The sequence below is a fragment of the Trichomycterus rosablanca genome, chromosome 21 (assembly GCF_030014385.1).
Source record: "Trichomycterus rosablanca isolate fTriRos1 chromosome 21, fTriRos1.hap1, whole genome shotgun sequence".
NCBI lineage: Eukaryota > Metazoa > Chordata > Actinopteri > Siluriformes > Trichomycteridae > Trichomycterus > Trichomycterus rosablanca.
Window position 1 is genome coordinate 10,330,189 of NC_086008.1, and position 23,196 is coordinate 10,353,384.

Genomic DNA, 23,196 nt, shown 5'->3' on the forward strand with positions numbered 1-23,196 from the left:
ACAAACCATTTTTGAGTTGCTGAGTGGAGTTCTGTTAGTAACATAGTTGACAGAACTTTTGCGGACATTAATAAATAAAGATATTTAAATGATTTAAAAGAGGAACTCAATTTAAAAAATATTATTTTTTTTTTAGTATTTAAACTTTTGAAATAAATAAAAAAATAGATGATGTTGCCCTTAATGATTTTATTCATTATTTTGAAACCAAGGCCCCCTCAACTTAAAAAACAGACACAGCAAAAACTGTTCATTTAGAAACATCATGACAAATTTCAAGCTAAATGAAGCATAGGATGCACATAATGTTTTTGTGATATTACAACATGTTTTCCATTAATAGGTAAAATACGACATTTTTAAAGAAAATAGTAAAAAAATAAATATAAATATAATTATTATCATTGGACATGGAATGTACCCCAAATTATAGAATGACTCAACTATCTCTTTCCCACGCCTTATTAAGTGGTGGCCACGACTTAATTATGTAGTTACCACGAGTTAATAAGGCGTGGCCACGCACCTTAGGGGCTCGGTACCGTGATGAAGAGATAATCATTGTTAGTCACTTCACCTGTCAGTGGTCATAATGTTATGCCTGGTCGGTGTACACGTTTTATTAGACCTCTTGGTATAATTGTATATTTTCCTGCATTGTTCGGTAGGTGTTGAATGTCTCTTTTATTGTGAATTGTGTCTGAAGGGGTGTGGCTAAAATGTGCAGGCGTGGGCGGGGCCGGATGTGCAGGCGTCTGAGGCGAGCTGTTGCCGCTCAGGCGTTGCCTAGGAAGTTAAAAGTTGCTGGGATACGAGAATCTAGCCGGAGGGTGAGGGAGAGCTATTTGTTTTTAGCATGTATGTAACGATGTCTTTTAAATGTGAACTCGGTTGTGTTATACACTCCATATTCAGATACAGACCTAATATTGTGTGCTGCTGGTTTAGCACTGTGTGCGCCGTTTTGGTAGCCGTTAGCAAACAAGGTTAAGCGTGAGCTAGCTAACAGGCTAACAAAACAAATAACGATATAAACAAACAGAAGCGTGTAGATTTAATCGTGTGTTTGTGGTGTTGATTATTTATGTAAACATAACGGTTCGCATCTCGTGCTAAATTCGGGTAATGAACTTTAATTAGCTCAATGGAACTGCTGAATAAACGTCTCAGTTAAACAGTAACGGTTTCTGTATAGATGCAAACCGTTTAACACGTAAACAGAGATTGGGGGGGGGGGGGGGGGAGGGGATCACTGAGGATCACTGAGCTGACCACTATGTATATATGACAAATAAAGTATATCTTCTTCTTCATCATCTTCAGTGTTAATATAATTGAGCTAGATAGAAAAAACAAAAAAAGCAAAGAAAAACAGTCGTGAGCATAAATGTACTTAATTACATTATTAATATCACTGTTTCATTAAAGCTGCCTGATTTGCGAATTAGTATATCCTGCACATTTACATTATGAGGCACTGAATTAATGGTAAATGCTCTATGGTCATGTCTGTGACCACAATGTTACAGCATCATCTCTGAGTTTTTCTATTATTATGTTTCATTTAATACCCAAGAGGCTTAATAACTAACATTATTTACATTAAAGTAAGTTTTTCAGTATGTGCATAATTAAAATGCTTTTTTGATAAATGTTCTGTGATTTAATTAAAATTGATATAAATAGTAAAATAATTAAAACTGAGTTTTAAAGACTATGGAATTGGCATGCAAAAAACTTCCATCTGAATCTTAGGAGACCCCAAATAGGGTCCCAACCCCAAGGCTAGGCACCACCGGCAAATGTATTTTGATAGTTAAAAATGCTATAATGCACACACATTTTCATGTGTTTGTTAAAACATGATTTGTATTGACATTATCTTATCCACATCCTATTACAAACTGTAATTAAATTACATTTCATACATGCCAGACAATAATCCTTTTTGTTTTCTTTTTTTGCAATGCACTTTCAGAATGTGAACATGTAAGGACCATGGCACTTGTTTCCATCTGATAATAAGTCTGAGAGTAGGATGAATGAGAATGAAGAACCCATCGTCCCATTCCAGCCTGTGGAAGTAAAGTCAGGTGAAAAAGCCTGCAGGAATGATTTCACTACCTTCAGCAGTGAAGTGGCAAACGACAAAAGTAACCAAAAGCAGTTCAGAGGTTCCGAATCTACTGAAGTGTTTGAAATCTCTCAAGATGAGCAAATGCAGATTAGTCCTTACATGCCTCATCCACCCTTGCTCCCCAAGTCACCTGGTATGGGAAAAGGAAGCAGGAAAATGTCGCTTGAGGAAAAGGTAAGAGGAGGAAGAAGAAGACTGAGGTCCAGCCAAGAGAGCCTCACTGACCGAGGGGAGATGTGCTCCTCAAATGACTCCCTTAATTCAACCTTTCCTGCTCCTGGTAGCCCTATGAGTTTAAGAAATGGCATAAACTCAGGGGATAGGCATTTCAGTCAGATGGTGAGGGAATCCCCACCATTCCGGGATCGATGTAGCAGCTTGTGTGAGGAGGATAAACATCCTAATACTGGACAGCACCCGAAACCCTCCAAAATCATTCTTTCTCCTCTACAGCTCACCAGAGCATTTCCTCCTCTAGAGTGCAGCATTTCTTCCTTGACCTTAAGGAGCACTAATCAGATTGACAGGGATTGCGTGGATTATGGTAAAGGGACCCGGCCAGAAAAGCTGCAAAGAAACCTCAGTGACAGCCGACTGTGGGACACCATGGTTTCAGACAACACTTCGGTCAACTCTATGAAGTCCAACTTTAGTGTGCTAAACCCAATCCGTCCCAAGGATGTCAGAAACAGGTAAAAAATATTTGTTTGCACTATTTGCTTGTTATACTAATCCGGGAATGTTCTGGCTCTTGCAACATACGCTTTACTTTCACTCAGGGATTTGTCCCTTGCTTTGCTAACATGCCATGGTGATGGTCTGACACATTCTGTCAATTAAAATTCCAGGACTTAAAATCTGTTGGTTCCAGATACAGAATATTTAGCCATTATAGGCAGCACCTATCAATGTAATGCATCAAACACTTAATCCATTGTGTTTCTGTGTAGCTAAAGTAAATTATTCTTCTAATATAAGATTAAATCATATGTTGTCTTTGAATTAAAAATATGTCTGCACTTCATACTGCCATGAAACATGTGAACACCTACCTGGTACTGTTTTTAGGAGCTTTTTGGAGGGCAGTTTGTTGGGCAACAGGGCCTTACTTGGTGCTGAAGAATTAGAGCGTTACTTTCCTGAAAGGCATTTGGGGATTTTTACTGTCACTTGGAACATGCAGGGTGAGAAGGTGAGTTAAAGCTTAAGTGTTGTAATAGTGATGCTTCATTTCATTAACATACTACATACTGTCTCATATTCATGTTAAATGTTGCATGCAATGTGCAGGGGCTTCCAGACAACCTAGATGACCTGCTGCTCCCAGCTGACCATGAATCAACGCAAGACTTCTATATCATTGGGGTTCAGGAGGGATGCCCTGATAGGTAGGATTTGCTGTGTGTGTGTGTGTGTGTGTGTGTGTGTGTGTGTGTGTGTGTGTGATAGCAAGCGAGAGACTTGATTAATCTTTTGCACTTTACACAGGAGAGAGTGGGAGATCCGACTACAGGAAACACTAGGACCATATTATGTTATGCTTTATTCAGCTGCACATGGAGTTCTGTATCTCAACGTCTTCATTCGCAGGGATCTTATATGGTTCTGTTCTGGTGAGTGAGTTACACAATTACACAGAACTACACATTTTTTATTCAGGTACTACTCTGAACTGTTTGGGATTCTATTTTGGATTCTTTTTGTAGAGGTGGAACATGCTACTGTGACCACTCGAATCATCTCACAGATTAAGACCAAGGGCGCAGTGGGCATTGGATTCACATTTTTTGGGACGTCCTTCCTTTTCATCACATCTCATTTTACTTGTAAGTAAGGAATTCAGTTCTACTGCAAGGAATATAGAGACAATGCTGTGACAATACTTATGATTTATAGGCATCTGACAATAAAGCTGCTACGTCCAAAGTGAATTATTACCATACAGTGCCAACAGATAGCTGAAATAAATTGTCAGGGGCCCTTTGCAATATCCTGGCAGGTGCCTGCCACTGTTCAGATCTGTGCTTTTCTGTAATCAAAGTAATTTAGACTCATGGTAACTTGTTTTCTAAATAGTCCATATGAAAAAACTAGTTATTTATTCTTGTAATGACTTACCAAATTGTGCTGTCAAGGTAATGTGTAGCATGATATCAAAGCTAGTCCTAAAACAGCTTGGAGGGACGTCATAAGGCACAATTTCACTTTAGGACCATGTAATAAACATAGGAAACATTTCTGTTTCAGCTGGAGATTCCAAAGTGTATGAGAGAATATTGGACTACAACAAGATCATCGAAGCTTTGGCGCTTCCCAGGGGTCTTCCAGACACCAACCCATATCGTTCCATTGCCTGTAAGTTTCCTTTAATTAAACAAGGTTTACGTTACTTCACTGATAGTGCAGCAGTCTAATACACCAGCCTACCATAGCATAGACTCAATTTATTTACTCTTGTATGAGGGATGGCACAGTGGCTTGGTAGGTAGCACTGTCGCCTCATAGCGAGAAGGTCCTCGGTTCGATCCCAAGGTATGGTGGTTCGGGTCCTTTCTGTGTGGGCCTCCTCTCACAGTCTAAGGACATGCAAGTTGGGTAAATTGGAGATACAAAATTGCCTGCGATTTAACGTTGAACCTGAACTGATGAATCATGTATAGTCTGTAATTACCTGTCCTGTCATGTATGTAAGCAAAGTCTAAAACATGACATTAAATACCCAATAAACTAATTTAATTAACTCATTTAAGTCACAGTGGTCAAATATGCCACTGGCCCAGATACTCAGTGGACACCTTTAGCTATTACTGTCTGGGAGGACCGGATAGAGATTCACATCTTGTCACTGCAATAGTTATTCCTACTGTTTAGTGAAGAAATACAAAGGACATACCTTCTTCTCTTGTTTATGTATAAGTTCGTTGTAAGAATCTGCATGTGACTGAGGAACTGTCTTTGACTTGATTACATTCTCAGCTGATGTGACCACCCGATTTGATGAGGTCTTTTGGTTCGGGGACTTCAACTTTCGCCTGAATCAAGAGCGGGAAAGGGTGGAGGCTATTTTGAAGCAGCACACTGAGAACAACATGGATGTACTTCTTCAACATGATCAGCTGTCCAAAGAAATAAAAGATGGTCAGTCTGGGTCATTTTAAAATGAGTTACAATTTAAGATTTTCATTAGATGTGAATATCGTTGCTGTCCGATGAAAAACATGTATCTTCAAAAACTCTCAGGAAAAAGCAAAAACTTTTAAACCACAGATGGTGACATTTACATACAATTCAGCACAGAAATAAAAGTATAAGTCAGTCCGTCGGTTTCATATGTAAAATGGACTTGCGTGTATAAATATAAATCATGTTTACAATCATGCAATTGAATAACCTGCATGAACTGTATAGATCAAACATTACGCATTTCTCAAACAGCCAGATAGAGATTCACATCTTGTCACTGCAATAGTTACTCCTACTCTTTAGTAAAGAAATACAAAGGACATACCTTCTTGTCTTCGTTGTAAGAATCTGCATGTGACTGAGGAACTGTCTTTGAGGAGATACACTGTTTTGATGGACATGTCTAGCAGATGATGGAGATACTTGTTAAAGAGATTGTGATTTTTCTGCTTTTCATTGGTCATTTTGATATTCGCTGATATGGACAGACAGATTTATACCCACAATCAACACAAGTAAAAAAAGTGAAAACCACTAAAAGTGGAGATACGTGTTTTTCATCGGACAGCGACGATATGCTAAGCATATGTATTGGATTTTTAGGGCTGCACTGATCCTATTACTACTATTTTAATGCAATACTGATATAAAAAGCTTTACAGATAATCCATTACCACACACTGGTCAGACACAGATCTGAAGCAACATAACATACCAATCAAAAAATTTACATGCAGTTTAGTCAGTGCTTGTATTGAACTGTTTACTAGCCACTTACTTACTGCAATACTGTTTGAAATCACATTTTCTATCTGGCAATCCCCACCTCTTTAACTCTTTTTTAAATAAAGGCTTGGTTGCTTCCTGCATTGTTTATATTTGCAGCCTCTCTTTTTTGCCCCCAACATTTGACTATATTTTATCTGAGCTACTTTCAAGGACTGTTTAGTTCCAGTTGCCCTTTTATGAGTTCCTTAGTCTGGCCACAGTTGACTAAGCAAATTCTTATCCACCCCCATCAGCTTTTCCACCCTAGCATATCATTCCTTTGTCCATCTATGGGACAGCATCACATGCTACATTTCTTCCAGCTATCCAATTTCTTATATAGACATTAATTCTAACTAATGTCCAGTTTAGATTTTTCACCAACTGTACAACCCTTATCTTGGTATTATCTAGCTTTCTTGATTAAAAAATTTCTTAATATCTATTTAGCCACCATTTTAGAAAGCAAGCTTTTTAAAACTTTGACATCTGTCCCTGATGCAACAAACATCAACTTTTAGGCCAAATTAAATACCCCAGACTGCCTGACACACCATCAAACTAAATTCTCAGCCTCAGCTGTAAAGCTCAAGTGTTTCACATTTCTTTCTACTCTGGCTAAAGAAACGTTACCCTTCATTTAGCATTCTGCCTCTTTACCCAATTTCCAAAATTAACACAGTGATCACATTAGCAAGATCCATGAAGAGAACAAACTACACTTTATACACATACATTTTCTCTTTAGCCCATATGACTTCTTGTTGATTTGTTGACCTGTTTTCAAAGGTAGTGAATATAATACCAGTGCTTCCCATGTGTTATCACTGATGTACAAGACCTAACTGTTACATCCTTGTCATAGGTTCCATCTTTAAAGGATTTCAGGAAGCCCCTATTCACTTTGCACCCACCTACAAATTTGACATTGGCTGTGATGTTTATGACAGCACTTCAAAGCAGAGAACTCCATCATATACAGTAAGGAAACTGTATCAAGTCTATAGATCTGGTTTGTTTTGATATTTTACTCTTGCTAAACATTTTTACCTTTGCCTTTATTGCAGGATCGGATTCTTTTCAGGAGCAGACAAGCAGATGATATCAAAGTGGTTAAGTACACGTCCTGCTCATCTATCAAGACCTCAGATCACCGGCCTGTCATTGCCATGTTCCAGGTTAAACTCCGACCTGGAAGAGACAAGTAAATACAACACAGAATCACAAAACTTTAGCTATTGGCTTCCACTGTGCACTACATAGGGTGTAAAAGCCATTTAGGTGTAATATCATTAATATTAGTGCACAGATCTAGACAGTAGAAGTAGAAAGATATTTGGGATCTCACCTACCTTGAATCTGTTGCTGCTTGCACCTCCGATCTGATCAAGGAGAGCCAGGTCACGTCCAGTCTGTGTGCCACTTCTTATCACCTGCCAGTATTGGGTTCCCACACAAAGCCGTATCTCGTGGACTTCCCCCACTCACACAGACACCACATATCAAAGCGGCAGCAGAAAGAGATCCACCCAACCTTCCCGTCCTTAAACACAGGCAGTTGGTTTTGTGTGGATGCCCTGCCAAGATTAGCAATACTAGTTGCTACGAGTTCATTATGAATTTGCCCTTAACCCTCCAAAACTACAACGTTTACACTAAGAACTCAGGCATTGGGACATCATTAATTACCTGGAATATAACAACTATGTAAATACTTACTAGTCGGAGCATTTTAATTGTCTTTACCCTATTTTGGGGCATCATTTTCATTTTATGTTCTGGCATTGTACACTATTATCCACTATTAAAATAGCCAAAACCAACTGTTTTCCTTTAACTTATTTGCCCAAGTTGTCTCACATATTTCACACTGACTAAAAGAATAATCAACAGATGTAATCATAGCTCATTCCAGAAGCTGACATGTTTAGAAAAAAATACATGGCTTTTTTGGCTGCAAGTCCCATTAAGAAAGATTAAACATTAATGAGTCTTACCTTTCTTTTAGTATTCCATTGGGAGCGGGTCTGTTCGACAGAGCTGTGTACCTTGAGGGCATCAAAAGGAGGATTACAAGAGAGCTGAAGAGGAGGGAGGCCATGAAAAACCAGAGCAACAGCGCAGTCTGTTCAATTTCCTGAACCAGGATCAGCCGGCTTTCGTGGATTCCATGTTTTGAGCTACTGACCCGGGAAGCTGGACTTTCAGGACTATAGTGGTGCTCAAAACTAAGAGAGCTGTACACTGGGGGACTAACTCATGACCCAGGTTTGTAAGTAGTGTTTAACACTCTTGCACATTAGAGCTTGAAAAAGGCTGTGCCTACAGATTAAAGACTGGCAGCTAGAGTTGGCATGAACAATGCACACAGAAGGGCAGCAGTCATACAGGGAATTACCAGAAAGTAAGAGAATTTCAAGAACATATTTTAATAGCATACCTAATTGTGTACTGTTTTATTCACGTTTGTATAAACTTATGTTTAAGGTTGTAAGCAATTTCTCATATAACTGACAGTGTTTAACGGTCTTGTGCAATTAACGGCTCAATTTTTCTACGTCATATTTATTACTAGTATTTATATCCTGAATCTTGTTACCGACTTGAGATAATAGAGAAATATCCTAATAGTTTCCAGTGTCCACTTTTACCCTTAAAGTAAAAGCTTTATCATAACTATAATGATTTGATGGACCGCTTGTTTGAGCTACAGTTATTTGGTCAGTCAGGATTGTTGTCCATTGCCTTAACTTGTTATATTAATATAATTCAGCCTTTTTGTTGATGTCAACTAGCCTCAAATACTGTACAAGGGTAACATTGATTTGAAGTAACTAAACCTTTCTGGCATGAGCCTAAAACAGAAGTGTCAAGACTGAATCATGTAATATTACACTTCTCACACACTGCAGATGGAAAGTGCCTACAATATTGTATTGTCTGTTACTTTTCCAGAATGTTCTGTTGTATCAACCCAAATAACTGCATGTTCTAAATGTTTACAGTAATACAAAAAAAGTTACGTCTGATTTACATGAGTTTGAGTATTTTGTTTAAATCTTTCCTTGGATTTAAAAGCAACCATGCAACTTTGATTCTAATGTTTACATAAACTTAAATGCAACGTACATCATGGCTATATTAAGATTCAATTGATTTTGCAATGTCTCATAACATCAGCTCACAAGCTATACAATCCAAACAGCACTTCATACTCAAGACACCCTAGAAATGCATAAAAAAAAAAAAAACATGTGGACCACTTTTATAAAACACAAGCAGACGTTACATTAGACGTAATTCTACATTTACTTAGTGGGGTCAGAGCAGCAAAGTTTTGAATGAAACAGAAAAAAACACGAAGCAATTTATCACATAAGCACATTAATGTGAACACAAGATAACACAAATGGCATGTAGCATATGAAATCATTTAAATGTATGGCTAAAGAGAAGTGCTTGGAAAACAAATCATTACTTCAAAACCTCTTTGCAGTCTAAAGGAGATTATACGTATAAGCATAATGCTCCAACAGCTTAATAGCTTCTGTAACAGCAAGCAGATTTTACTTCTCAATTTAGCACATGAGACTTGACAACTGTTTAATCAATTTTACATGACTTTAATGATGAGTTTGCCAAGTGCTGAAACTCACATACAGACCCACAAAATGTCACATTCATCAAAAAGCAAACTAACTTCAGTAATCTGAATAGAAACAATCCCAATGTTTACACCCTATGCTATAACTGTTTCGGTAAGAAAACTGCCATTACCACACACTGTCTGTTATGGCTCAATGATGTCTACAGTATAATGCCCCACAGCACCTTACTTACTACTTTTGACCCAATGTCTCCAGTATACCACTTGGAAAGATGTCTTTAGTGCTATAAAAGCGAGTTCATAAATTATGCATAACAGTGAAGAATTAAGTTTAATAATAAACAAGCCTCCAAACAAATTAACAGAAAATAGTAGCACATTTGACTTGCAACTCCCCTTTTTTTGTACAACACTAATCAGCATTAATCCAAGATGCTGTGTCCTAAACTCGCTGAGAATAGTCTCACAGTTCATTTCAATAGCGAGCTAAAACCAATTTACCTCTCATAGGGTTGAGTTATATATGTATAGCTCACCTTCTTATAACAATATTGAGCTTATGTTAAACCAGCTCCATGCTGTGAGTTTATATGACGTCATCTTTAAATATTACAGCACTGTCTTGAGTCAAAGTTGTATCATAACGAAGTGATTCTCAGCTTAATACTAGAGAAGCCAATGTCTACAGGGGTGCTATTAAAAATGAAAGAACGTACCGCGATGCGGTAAAATGGAGATCTTCTTTTAATCAGGCCTTTAACAGTATAAAAACGATGTAGGTAAAATGCTCAGAAAGAAAATGTAACTGGCTTAGTCTCTTACTGCATATGCAGTCAGTTTTCTGTGTCTATTTAGACATTATTTATTAGTGATTTTGCTGGTTTATAGGTTTAGTGTCGTTAAGTTGCAATCGTCCAATTCTTATCTGTTGGCTTTAAACAATAAGTTGCTATTCTTTTGTTCAGGGAGTTTATGCACAGTTTGGCTTTTAACAAAACACTGTGTTACCACTTATTAAGTAAACAAGAAATTCATTAATAATAATAATGTTTTATTTATATAGCATCATTCGCCTTTAACAAGTGCTTTCCATGTTCAAACATCTAAGTAATTAATTTGCAACTACTCAGCACTAATCATACTTTCTTTAGCACTCAACTAACATTTTGCAATGCCTTGTCGTGATATTACAAAACTATTCACTGCCACTACATGGGATTAATAATAAAACCACACAAAATAGTGGCCAACAAATCCTTGGGAGGCAAAATGTAACACCTTGACCAGTCAATCAATCTGCATCTTTAAAGTTACCACATTTAGCTCAGTACAACAGTCAATTTCGGTGCACGTTCACACAATGCACATTTAAAATACCATTATAGTTTGTGTAGTCCTTGGTGTGCAAAACTGTCTACTAGTGACATGTAACGATGTTCTACCGGAAGAGGCGGTACATTCGAGGCAGACGACCGTCTTTGCTGGACAGAGCAGCCTGGATGTGCTCGTAGGAAGGCAGCTCGGTCAGATCTCCCAATGCTGCTACAGCTGGCTTGCTGCGAAGCATCCTTGTGCTAACTCGTTTGATATCACTGGCTGTAACCTTACCTAGAATAAGAGACATAATACAGTGTGAATGCTGGAGGCTCGCTCACTTATTCTGTACATTTATTCTGCATACAGCTGAAGTTAAAGGGTTAAGGGGCAGTTGTAGCCTAACGGTTAGGGTACTGGACTAGTAAGCAGAAGGTCACTGGTTCAAACCCCACCACTCAGTTTGCACTGTTGGGCCCTTGATCAAGGCCCCTAACCCTCAATTGCTTAGACTGTATACTTATCCTTTGGGTAAAAAAACATCTGCTAAATTCTGAAAGTGTAAATGGTTACATTCACATGTAAAGGGATGTGCATGTCATGGCAGTCTTAGAATTTAAAGAATTTCTGTAGTATTTCTTTTTCTGTTCTTAACTTTATTGGGGGTCTTCGGGATTTGCCAGTGCCGCAGACCTGATCAAGTATCATGTCTGAGAAAAGGAAGGCCAAATGTTTACAACACTTCCATGTTGCAGAAACAATACATGCTACGAAGTCTGTTCCTCCACATGTTAATTCTCTTTGTTTGATGAGAAGATTCTGCTGGGGGCTTCACACCTACTGGAGGACTGTGACTGTCCTCGACCAGTGTGTGTGTGTGTGTGTGAGAGAGTGAGTGTGTGTGTGTGAGGCATATGCAGTAGTAAAGTAAGTAATTGCACTGAATAACTAAAAATGACTCCATTGTAAAAGGAAAAAAAATATGAACGAGAGATCTTCAAAAAGTTTCCGCACTTTTATAATTTCGTTGGAAGTGGTGAGGGTGGGAGGAGTAGTAAGTGATCATGTTTGAGAGGCTTATAGTCCGGATTTAGCTCCATCTGATTTTCACCTTTTTGGGCGGCTCAAAGAAGCTTTAAGGGGAAGAAGATTTTCATGTGATGATGATGTGAAAGCAGCGGTGCATCAGTGGCTAAGCGCTTAACCAAAAAATTTTTTGCTGATGGCATTAAAAAGTTGGTACGATACTGGAAAAAAATGCATTGAAAGGTGACTGTGTAGACAAGTGATGTAATTTGTTTTTGAAATTCTTAATAAATAGAGTTTTAAAAAGTGTTGAAACTTTTTGAAGAACCCTTGTATCTTCATAATCTTTCATTTTTAAACGTGACAAATTATTTGTGCTTTTGTCAACAGTTCAGTGGTGGTACTTCAACAATTTGTACCAAAGACCATTTAGATTAACCATGGCCCTTCACATCATAAGCACTAGTTCGAAAAAGTCCAAGAACCCTCTTACAAAGCTCAGAAAACAGATCATACAGCAGTACATTTTTCAGCCACAGTGAGCATTTCAACAGAACAGTAACCGATATCCACATGGCTGCTGGGTTTGGAATAGCAACATCAGTTTAAAATTAAGCTTTTGGAATGGCCTTGTAACCTATTTAATTATATATTTGCTGAATATGTGATTTAATATTTAATCTGAAAAGTCAACTTGGTGCCAAAAATACCAACAAATTTGGCTGCTACTAATTTTAAGTGGTTAATGATTTAACCAGAGATAGGATGGCTATCCAAATGAGACACCTGTTGATGGCTATCCAAAGGTAGGAAGACCATAGAGATCCCATAACTACCATTACAACTGTGGCTCATAGAACTATATGTAAACTTTTAACATCAACTGTCGATTCTTGTTGACTTTAAATGACCAGTACATCAACATTTAAAAATGAACTTTGCAGTTTTTCCTCATTAAGTCGACCTGGCTTAATCTGTGTTGTTGTGGTGCAAATTCCTGATGAAGCACACAAATGATGCCAAAACACAAATAATCCAGTCTGACTGGTTAAACTGTCATGTTTTAACGTTCTATTTTATTTAACGTAAATGTGCTCACTGTTTCACCTGCTTAGACTGGTCGTGTTAAACTGAGTTGCATAAACACTGCATTCATTTACTAATGTACTGAGATGCAATTTCTACTTACTGATGAGTGCACACAGTTCATGAGGCAGCTTCCTTTTGCCCGTGGCTAGAACCTGCCGACCGACATCCTCGAAGATTACGGGTCTGGCTTCTAAATTCATCATTAGCATAGACTTCAGCTGGGTCTTTGCTCTTTCCAGTTCCATCTAGAAATGAATCAGCAAAACTGGTGTAAAAAAAAAAAAGGCCAGAGGCTACAGAACGCTTTGAGGTGAAAATCCACAAATATACCTCTCCTGCTGTTCCAGCCATTTGGATGAACTCTCGTGTGATAATCTCTACCATTTCCCGCACCTGTAACAGATTTGTTGCCGTCCTTTCAGACATGAAAGTTCCTGGCGTGAAGAAATCATGCTGCATTCAGGTTTGATGTGTGTGTGCGTGTGTGTACCTGTCTTGGGTCTGCACTGGCATGAATGCAAAGCAGGCCACTGTCCTCATAGCTGTGGTGGTAAGAGGTAGCATTGTACATCCAGTGATGTCTGAAAAACATGCAACAGAATTAATATGAGTAGTTAAATGATGGTATTTTATTGGTTTACACTGAAACAACACACAAACTGGAATCCTACACAAATACCCCCTTGAGTTGTGATAATCTTTTTTTCTATTTTATTTATGCATTTTCCCCCCATTTTCTCCCAATTTAGCGTAGTCAATTTGTCTTCCGCTGCTGGAGGATCCCTGATTGCAGTCGAGGTGGGTATATTGCTGCTCACGCCTCCTCCGAACCGGAACCCTGTTTTCACCCATGCATTCTGCACAGGCCGGTCATCCCGCCCTAGAAGACACTGCAAATCATGCCTGCTAGATGGCACCCAGCCGACCGGTGGCAACACCGAGTTTCGTACAGAGGAGTTCAAAAGGGATATTATTCTTATGCTGTCTGCAAGGATGACAAAATAACTTGTTTTCAAACTAACATTTATTAGTCCCTCTTGCTCAGGGGAAATTCAATGAATTCATAATAAAAGTAATATTGTCTGATTTTATGTAGTGGGTTTACTGCTAGTACTGTGTGACCTGGGCCTACTGGGTCCCAACGTAGGCTATTGATAGTTAAAAATTGATTTATATGACATCACAAGAGCTCTCCCATATGCCACTAGCCTATTGATTTTCCTGTCCCAACACGTGTGATTATTATTACTCTTCTCAATAAAATGCAATAGGACCCCGGCCCCCTGGTTGGGAACCACTAACCTACACAAACTCTATACAAACACAGCATTTGGTAAGCTTATGCATCGTAAATCAAACTCACTACATTCTACATACTGTCAAGATAAAAACATCACCACTGGCAGTGAACTATATGTATTGAGTGAAATTATCATATGCTAGTTTTGCATAATGTTAGTCAGTCAGTGCTCTCATCAGTTATTTACTGTTATAGAATAGTAGGAAAACGCAGCCTTCTTAAAGCCAGACTGTATGTAAAGGAGTCATACCTGTTTAAAACGTTCAGATAGAGTCGAGTAAACATGCCTTTTCCAGGACCACCAGCTGAGAAGGACCCTCCACCTCCCATCATCATGTTGAGAACAGCAAAAGGAATAAAATCATCCTCCTACCATTGAAAAAACACATTCTACATTAGCAGTCAGTGCAATACTGTGTGTATTACTGGTACATCCCTGCTGAATGTGCAAACCCACAAGGAAAGAGCAGCTCTCCAGGCCAATCATAATGTGAGCGAGTTCTGGGATGGGTGTGGGTCCGAGGCTTACATCAGACATGTCCTTCTCCATCTGCACACACAATGCAATCTTAATCGTTATCAAACTGTTATCTCCTATTCACACAGGGCCAAATAATCGCAAATCTTACCACTGTGTATTTTTTTAATGAAATTTCAATATTCAATAAAATGTACTTCCTAATGCATTTGTAACGTATACCAGGATTTCCTATAGGCACTTAAGTGGCACAGCAGTCTATTACTCTAACTCACCACCACTGAAATATGGGTTCGAATCTCAGCAATGCTATCAGTCAACTGGACTTGTATACAGACATGACTGCCTATGTCGCGAGGTTGGGGTATCCTAAGGCCTGTGATGAATGGGCACCCTGTAGATCAGGGGTGTCAAACTCATTTTCACCGAGGGCCACATCAGCATTATTGTGGCCCTCAAAGGGCCGATTGTAACGTATCCTGCTGTGATTGCAGTCTGCTGTTTTTCTTGGAGGCTGATTTCCGCATTTATATTGTCCTCCTTTACCACAGACACAGCCTCATAACACAAGAGACGCACCGTTTTCTCTTCCTGAAGCACAAACTTGTTTTCACTTTCATTAAATTTCCTCCTTCTGCTTAATTTTCTTAATTATCTTCTTGTACATTTTGGGATTATGTGTAAATATGTGTAACATCATCTACTGGCGGGATGTGTCACTTTGCAGGTCACAAAATCAGCATGCATTTTGAAAGATGCAGTTTGTTTAGGATTTTACAGTGTATTTTTAAGACAATCATTCTGCCCTCACTAATAGTTTATCCCCCTTGCTTAGCTAGACAGACAGACAGACAGCTCCCTTCAGAATACAGTCGGTTTATTTGCTTCCCAGCTGTGTGATACACTGTGTGCATCAAAATGAAGTAAAAATACAAACAATAAAAACAATAAAGAACTTAATACAGTACAAGCACACAGCTGTAGTTACATCTGGTACAATATGAGATTTAACCAAACGTAAAACAGCGCTAACGATAAAAAGCGCTGTGATATACTCACTAAACATTTACAAACAACTGAGAATATAAACGCCACTTCTTACAGACGATGCTTTGGTATTATACTGCAAGATAATTATCAGTATTTATTTATTATTGTTTAAGTTACTGACTACGCTACCCCGCGTTCTTTTGCAGTAAAAGTCACATGGCTACTCAGCGAGGTCAAAGTTAGTTGCCATGACTACGATGTCAACAGTTGAATTTAAAGGCGTAGGAATCCCATAAAATTATAAGTGCGTCTCTGTAACGACTCGAACCATCACAACTATCGTACAGTCGTTTAAGCGCTCGCGGGCCACATCAAATGACGTGGCGGGCCGGATCTGGCCCGTGGGCCGTGAGTTTGACACCCCTGCTGTAGATGGATATTCCTGTCTTGCGTCCAGTGTTTCCATGTGTACACAACACAGTAACATACAACATAATGGATCATATATAAACAATCAACAAAGGATATCAATAAATATTTGCTATTCTTAGTCAAGTAAATGTAACTACAATGGGTAAAATATACATAAGAGTATTTTTGTTTATGAAGTTATACCAGTTGCACCAGCATTTTAGGCTTTTAAAAGCCTTCATCTCAGATCTTAGATTGTTCTAATTAACCTTTATAATCAAATAACGCTGTTCTCTTGGTGTATGCTGCATGTGCATTTTCTCTAATAAAACAATGGCCTGCCTGTCTTTGTGACTAAAGCTTCTGCCATCTGTGTTCCAATAATAACCCTTCTTTCAAATTCTGTTCAACATTTTGTCTACTTATTTTTGTCCTCCATCCTAATCCAAATTTAAGGTCAACAGAGCTTGCTCAGTAATTTAAATAAATCCAGCACATGTATCTGAAAGCATTTGCACTCACTCTGTTTCTTAATTTTTTTCTATTTTACTTTTACCAGTATATAAATGCATCTTGCTTGCTGAATATAATACAGATGATCAATTTTACCCAAAAACATTTTATAAACTAAAACCATTAACTAACCTTAATGATGCCTCCTGTGTACTGCGCCACAGACCGATCCACATTGGCCGGTGTGCTTGTGCCCCACACGGGTTTTGTGTTCAGCAGGTACTTCCTGGCACACTCCACTAACTGCTCGTGCTCGATTCCCACCCCTGCCAGCACCATGCGCTCTGGGCTGTAGTAGCTGCGCATGTATGTATGGAGCAAGTTCCTATCAATCTTCTCCACGTTCTCCACAGGGCAGTATCGAGGTAGGCCGACTGTGTTGCCTCGATATGCTGCCTAAAGTAAAAAGAGCAAACAAGTCATTAGGTGGTTATATACATATCCTGAAATTAAATTAAAGTGAGTTTGTTATTGCACAGAAATCGGGTGGCTGTGTTCACTCAAGGTAAGAGGATAAGCAATGCCTGAATGTTAAATTGGCTCCAGACTGACATAGTGCAAAAGTAGCTGAAATATGTTGTCAAAATGTATATTTACAATATATGACAATATTTATAAAACCCAGAAAATTATATAAATGCAGCTATGTTTCCATTCTTTTATGTATTTTAACCTTCTCTTACGACCAGCCCTGTTGGCCCGGACCAATATGTCACCTGTGGGGTCTGTGGGGAAAACACACTTATTTATCCAAAGGCCATTGTTGCTGGCTCATACAGATCAATAGTGTGTCCTTTGGTTATTTCTTGGGATTTCTGAGGGTGGGTGTAATTTTTTTGGATGGATAAAGGGTAAACACATACTAAATGCAAAAAAAGACCTTTTTATTATTTAACTGGTTCACTGGATCTATCAAAGCCAACCACATGAGTTTGTTGTTTTACTGTGTCATAAACAATTTGCATAAAATTAATTTTAAATTTTGCACTTCTTGCTATTTTTAAGACATTAGAATGCTAGATTGAGTCAAGAAAACTATTTACTCACAGCATGGATCATTTCTGTCAATAAAGGCTCAGGATCAGGTCTCATATTCAAATCCTCCAACTCAAACCTCACAGTCATCCGGGTCATCTCAAGCTCTTCATCTGTGTAAAAATAACAAACGCTCTTTACTGCTGAATACGTAAGTCACAACCATGCACTATTTTGACAGTTCCATGTGTGACATGGACTCACCTAATAATCGCGGCTGTAAAACAGCATCTGCCAACAGGTTAACCACAGTGTCCAGACCTTTCACTTCAGCAGAGACTGCATACATTGTTGTATCCCTACAAGAATCATAGTTTAAAAACTACATTTACTGCTGAATTTGCTCTATTAATTTACTGTATGCATGGAGGAAAATACAACTTTCAAAACTATATAAAAAAATAATAAAAACCTGGATGTCTGGCAGTCACAGATTCCACCATGTTTTTCCAATGACAGCAGGATTTCATCTTTACTTCCGTACTGAGATGTAGACTGAATAAAGCAAAACCACAGACAAAATGTTAACAAAATGTAGTAAATAATATATCTTACACTGTTACTGTTAGGACAAAAGCAAAGCATAGGAAAGCAGTTTAACCAAAAATCCTTAATTCTACTTACTGAAAATGCAAGCTTTTCCAAAAAGTGTGAAATTCCACTAGGATACTTGGCTTCATAGCGTGAACCTGAATTTACCAAAACTGAAAAGTAAACATAGCACAATGTGAGAAGTCCAACTAAAACACTAATTGCAAAAATATCTAATAGCCTAATTAAATTAAATCCACTGTGATAAGAGCATACGACATATGCAAACATACACACATTCATATACACATATTCCTCTTTGCTATTCAGCAATGTGCATCACTTTTCTGAACAACAAAATCAGTGTTATTCCTAAATAATTACAATGTGAACATTTTATAATGCTGTTTGGGTGGAGCAGTGGTCTATTATGCAGGCCAAAAAAGCAATTAATTTAGACAGATCAAACAATTACTGTTACACATAATAAAAACTTTTTATACTTACTTCCAACTGTACAGAACTGACCAAACTTATTCTGTGAAGCCACTTTAAGCCCATTCTCTAAGGTGGTGATTTTCGTTTCGTTTTTTTCATGTCCATCAACTGAAGCATATACAGGCTTGGGAATGCCGGGTATCGGTGTGGACAGAGAAACATTAGGATAGCCACTGGAACTGCTGTATTGTCTACATGCAGCGAACCTACAACAGAAATGAATCAATGAATCAGTGAACCAATCAGGACATTAAAATTAGAGATGAACAATAGAAGCTTTAAAGTAGACTACTGAGTGATGGGTAAATAAATAGACAAATCAGTCTAAATCTACCTGACCACAAAAGCAGCCAAAAGTCAGACTTGCAAGCCACACACAATCATAAATATAATCTATTCTTTATGTTTGGTGTGCTACTTTTAAATGTGAACACTTTTGAACATTAAATCTACTTAGCAATACATTTTTGGCTGGTTGCTTTTACTTTACCCCTGGTTGAAATATATTTTATATCAAAGACAACTGCCCAGAGAAAACAAAAATGGCAAGCCTTGTGAAAGCTTAAGGCCTAGTGCTGTGCTTGCCTTTTTTTTGTTTGTTTGTTTATTAGGATTTTAACGTCATGTTTTACACTTTTGGTCACATTCATGACAGGAACGGTGGCTACTCATTACACAAGGTTCATCAGTTCACAAGGTTATATCGAACACAGTCATGGACAATTTTGTCTTTAATTCACCTCACTTGCATGTCTTTGGACTGTGGGAGGAAACCGGAGCTCCCGGAGGAAACCCACGCCGACACAGGGAGAACATGCAAACTCCACACAGAAAGGACCCGGGTCGTCCCACCTGGGGATCGAACCCAGGACCTTCTTGCTGTGAGGCGACAGTGCTACCCACTTAGCCACCGTGCCACCCTATTTTCAGGTATCTCTGCTTAACATATTTAAGGCATCCATCAAATACAAAAGCATGCTTTTAAATCTAAATTGCATAACTAATAATTGTTTAATTTGTTACACATTAAATGTCATTTTTAAAAAAGGAACGACACATATTTTGTGCATTGTGCAAATAAATCAAGAAAAAAAAATCTAATAACTCCACTGATCATTAGTAAAGACAAATTGAACATTATATTTCTGTAGTGAAAACCTACTATAATCAGACAATAAAATACACCTTATGACACTGCTACCACTACTACAGACAGTTACATTATTAATAGCAATAGTATGGTGTGATATGACAACACAAACTGTTGACTAATGCATGTCGATAAAATTATTATTACATTTATTTGGTTATAATAATCTAATTTCATTACAGAAATAGAAATAACACCAGCTGCCATTATTATAATTGATGCAGCATAGTGGTGCCATGATGGACACTAATAATCTGGATAAGGCCTGCTTTAGGAGGTAATATGATTATTCAAATATTCATGTAAACAGCCTATTTGTAAGATCTGAAAATAAAAAGGTCATATTGTTCATGGACAGAAATTATAACCCCTTTGAGGCTTTACCAAAAATACAAATTATAAAAACCCAAGAAAACATCATCATGTCTGGTATCACAAATAACTGTCTTTTAGGTAACATATCGTTTGAAGGTAAACTAAAAATTAACCACATATTGTAAAAAAAAAAAAAATAAAAAAAAAGTAACCATAACACTAACAAGATAATAACCGATTAACCATTATTGAACTATCGACTAAAATCTGATAAACGATTAATCGTTCCAGTTCATCCTAAACAGCGACATAAAGACAAACTAAACATAATAAAAAGTTATTGTTATTGTATTAATAACCAAGAAAGGTATAAACATAACAACGCAATGCATTATATAAAATTCATTATAAAAAAAAAACGACTTAACTATTTATATGTATTACTGGTTCAATAATAAACAGTCTACATTAGCCAGGTGCGCTAGCTTTTCAAAGTGCATTACTTAAAACAGCGCTCTGAAACAAAACCAATTCCCATATTAGCTAAATAAATATCTGAATAATGTCTTCCATTGTGTACACAACACATTACTGCAAATAATAAACAATAAAACTCTCCACACCTCTGTACTCGCCCCCAACACCTGAGCCTCGATACGTTAGACGCCATGCTGATTTTCAGTGACCATGAAGGCTCACCGGAAGTAATGCAAAGGTTACAGCATGAATTGTGTCACGTTCCAAATGACCCCTCACTCCCTACTGCCTACAGACTACAAAGTGTATGAGAGTATTAGAACACGGAATCGATTCTCTTATTTCTAATATAGTAAATAGACAGCCGACTTCAAAGTTGTGCAGTAAGTAAAGTAAGTAAGTAAAGTTTATTTATATAGCGCTTTTCTAGGACCAATAAATAATAAAAGGACTTATAAAAGCAGTATGTTTACTTTCATGTAGGGGAGATCAGTATGTCATGATTTATGAGTATGGTATTTATTACTATAATGAACTAAGTCTGGGGTTTTGTTTATAACCAATAATAATAACATAATAATAATATAATAACAAAACATAATTTATCCCTTTCATTGCACTTTTATCTCCACACAGCTCCTCTCTCTCAAACTCAAACTCAAAAGAAGCTTTATTGGCATGACAAATAAGGACACTCGTATTGCCAAAGCAAGTTACAGAGAAATAATAAAAATATCAATAAGAAAGAACAAATATATACAAAACAGTTACATGTGCAAAAATATAAAATAGAATAAAATATTAATAAAAACAGTGCTAAATAATAACAATAATAAATATTTATAATATTTTCTCTCTCTAACATGTGCATACCTGTCAAGTTTTGGATTTAAAAATAAGGGAAATTTTCCGCCGCGCGCTTCGAGCCGTCCCACCAGCCCAACCGAGGTTCAGTATCCCTTACATTTTAAGACAGGTTTACAAGAAATCTAAAATAACCACCTGTGAACCACTTACAAACTACAATTAGATGATCAGAATCTGATAGGCCTACCTTTGTTGACACTGAAATGCTGTGGACATTCCTACATATGTAATTCTTATAATACAGCCTAAATGAAAACACAGTTACAAACCTTACAGAATGCATAACTCTGCCCCATCCTGCTCCTCTTTAGAAAGGTAAATTCGATGTCCCATTTAGATATTTACATGCAGTCTTTACTTTTTTGGCAGGAATGCCCTCTCTCTCCTTGCATCCATCCATCTCTCCCTGTTCCAGGTTTGTTCCCGCTGTCCGCACTAACCTCGTGAGAACTGCCACTTGCAGCAGCCTGGGTGGCAGTTCTCACGAGGTTAGTGACATTTCAGTTTGAAGAGGCACAGGAATGTTTTTTTGAATTATAATTGTAGTATTGTGTAAAGGAAACATAAAAATACTTACCTGTAATGGGGAGCTGAACCTGTGGGAGGCACTGTTACCTTTTGTTATTGTTGTGGTGCGGTTAAAGGAGGGTCAGAAGAAAGTTACCGTTCTGAGAGTTTGCACATGACTTTATTGCTTATCTGAGATTTGTTGGTTAATAATAAAGACACTTAAATATATTATATTTGGATGTGATGATTGAAGATACCACAATAAAATAATACGGGAAATTTACGGGAAAATACTAATACGGGAAGACGGCGGGAAAGAGGGTAAAATACGGTAGTTTCCCGGTCAAAACGGGAGACTTGACAGGTATGCATGTGTTCGGTCTCTCGGTGCCCTTAGTCACGTGACGGTACCACAACAAAACCCAGCAGAGCATGAGGAGAGATGTGAGCGTGTAAGATGTGAGAGAAGCGGCGTCTGTACAAACATGGATTCTACTTTCTGATAAAACTGGAGAAACGTACCGAATGTAGCGAAGAAAAAGTAAAAATGAAGTATTAATACTATCAATATGTGGATCGATCCGCCCACCTCTACTAATAAGGTTAGAACAGCCGCGTGAAGGTGTCAATACATATCCTAGCCAGCTAGTTCACAGCTAAGATACTGCCTGAAACCCAAATAACTCAAACACCATAATTATTATAATGAAAGATATACAGTAAAGACTTGTGCACTGTGTGCAATACACTAACTATACGAAAGACATTACAGCTGTGTATGAATATCCAAGGTAAACAACACGGTACTTGTTAGCTTAGTCGCTCGTGTTAGCTGCTAAGCTAATTGCAGTGATTTGTTTCTATAAGCACTTTGTATTCATAATTCATCCTATTAATATTGAAGTACATGCACCTTTGTCAGATTTCTTGTTTCTGGGTGCTTTACTTTCTCACGTTACCATTATGACGTAATTTCCTCTGGATAAGTAAAGTATTT

The 23,196-nt window shown here is 37.8% G+C and overlaps 2 protein-coding genes across 3 annotated transcripts; one reads left to right on the forward strand and one right to left on the reverse strand.

Moving 5' to 3' along the window:
* The first annotated feature begins 692 nt into the window (after nt 1–692).
* inpp5e (inositol polyphosphate-5-phosphatase E) lies at nt 693–9,136 on the forward strand. The gene is made up of 11 exons (XM_063017741.1): nt 693–830; nt 1,979–2,829; nt 3,206–3,329; nt 3,428–3,525; nt 3,626–3,750; nt 3,844–3,963; nt 4,385–4,492; nt 5,114–5,275; nt 6,954–7,069; nt 7,156–7,292; nt 8,097–9,136. The coding sequence occupies exons 2-11, from the start codon at nt 2,039–2,041 to the stop codon at nt 8,227–8,229; spliced, it is 1,914 nt and encodes a 637-aa protein (XP_062873811.1). The 5' UTR covers nt 693–830; nt 1,979–2,038; the 3' UTR covers nt 8,230–9,136.
* Nucleotides 9,137–10,007: 871 nt separating this feature from the next.
* On the reverse strand, nt 10,008–21,118 carry pmpca (peptidase, mitochondrial processing subunit alpha). 2 transcript variants are annotated; one of them, XM_063017635.1, is made up of 13 exons: nt 20,969–21,118; nt 18,890–19,086; nt 18,476–18,555; nt 18,264–18,346; nt 18,056–18,150; nt 17,864–17,964; nt 16,949–17,212; nt 14,882–14,974; nt 14,675–14,793; nt 13,615–13,705; nt 13,455–13,517; nt 13,225–13,369; nt 10,008–11,303 (listed from the first exon to the last, which is right to left on the reverse strand). In XM_063017635.1, exons 1-13 carry the CDS (start codon nt 21,013–21,015, stop codon nt 11,134–11,136), a joined length of 1,548 nt encoding a protein of 515 aa, XP_062873705.1. In that variant the 5' UTR covers nt 21,016–21,118; the 3' UTR covers nt 10,008–11,133. The 2 variants fall into 2 exon arrangements, with proteins under 2 accessions (XP_062873705.1, XP_062873706.1); XM_063017636.1 differs by lacking the exons at nt 18,890–19,086; nt 20,969–21,118 and having other exon boundaries at nt 18,056–18,153; nt 18,269–18,346; nt 18,476–18,531.
* Nucleotides 21,119–23,196: the final 2,078 nt, after the last annotated feature.

What these genes read in the sequence shown, in the direction of transcription:
- inpp5e (XM_063017741.1), top strand. Translation starts at nt 2,039, where the DNA reads ATGAATGAGAATGAAGAACCCATCGTCCCATTCCAGCCTGTGGAAGTA. An exon ending in CATCACATCTCATTTTACTT is followed by an intron (nt 3,964 to 4,384) that starts GTAAGTAAGGAA and finishes TTTCTGTTTCAG; the next exon opens with CTGGAGATTCCAAAGTGTAT. An exon ending in AGAGAACTCCATCATATACA is followed by an intron (nt 7,070 to 7,155) that starts GTAAGGAAACTG and finishes CCTTTATTGCAG; the next exon opens with GATCGGATTCTTTTCAGGAG.
- pmpca (XM_063017635.1), bottom strand. Translation starts at nt 21,015, where the DNA reads ATGGCGTCTAACGTATCGAGGCTCAGGTGTTGGGGGCGAGTACAGAG. An exon ending in TGGAGAGCTGCTCTTTCCTT is followed by an intron (nt 14,794 to 14,881) that starts GTGGGTTTGCAC and finishes TTTCAATGGTAG; the next exon opens with GAGGATGATTTTATTCCTTT. An exon ending in TGGCTGGAACAGCAGGAGAG is followed by an intron (nt 13,370 to 13,454) that starts GTATATTTGTGG and finishes ATTCATTTCTAG; the next exon opens with ATGGAACTGGAAAGAGCAAA.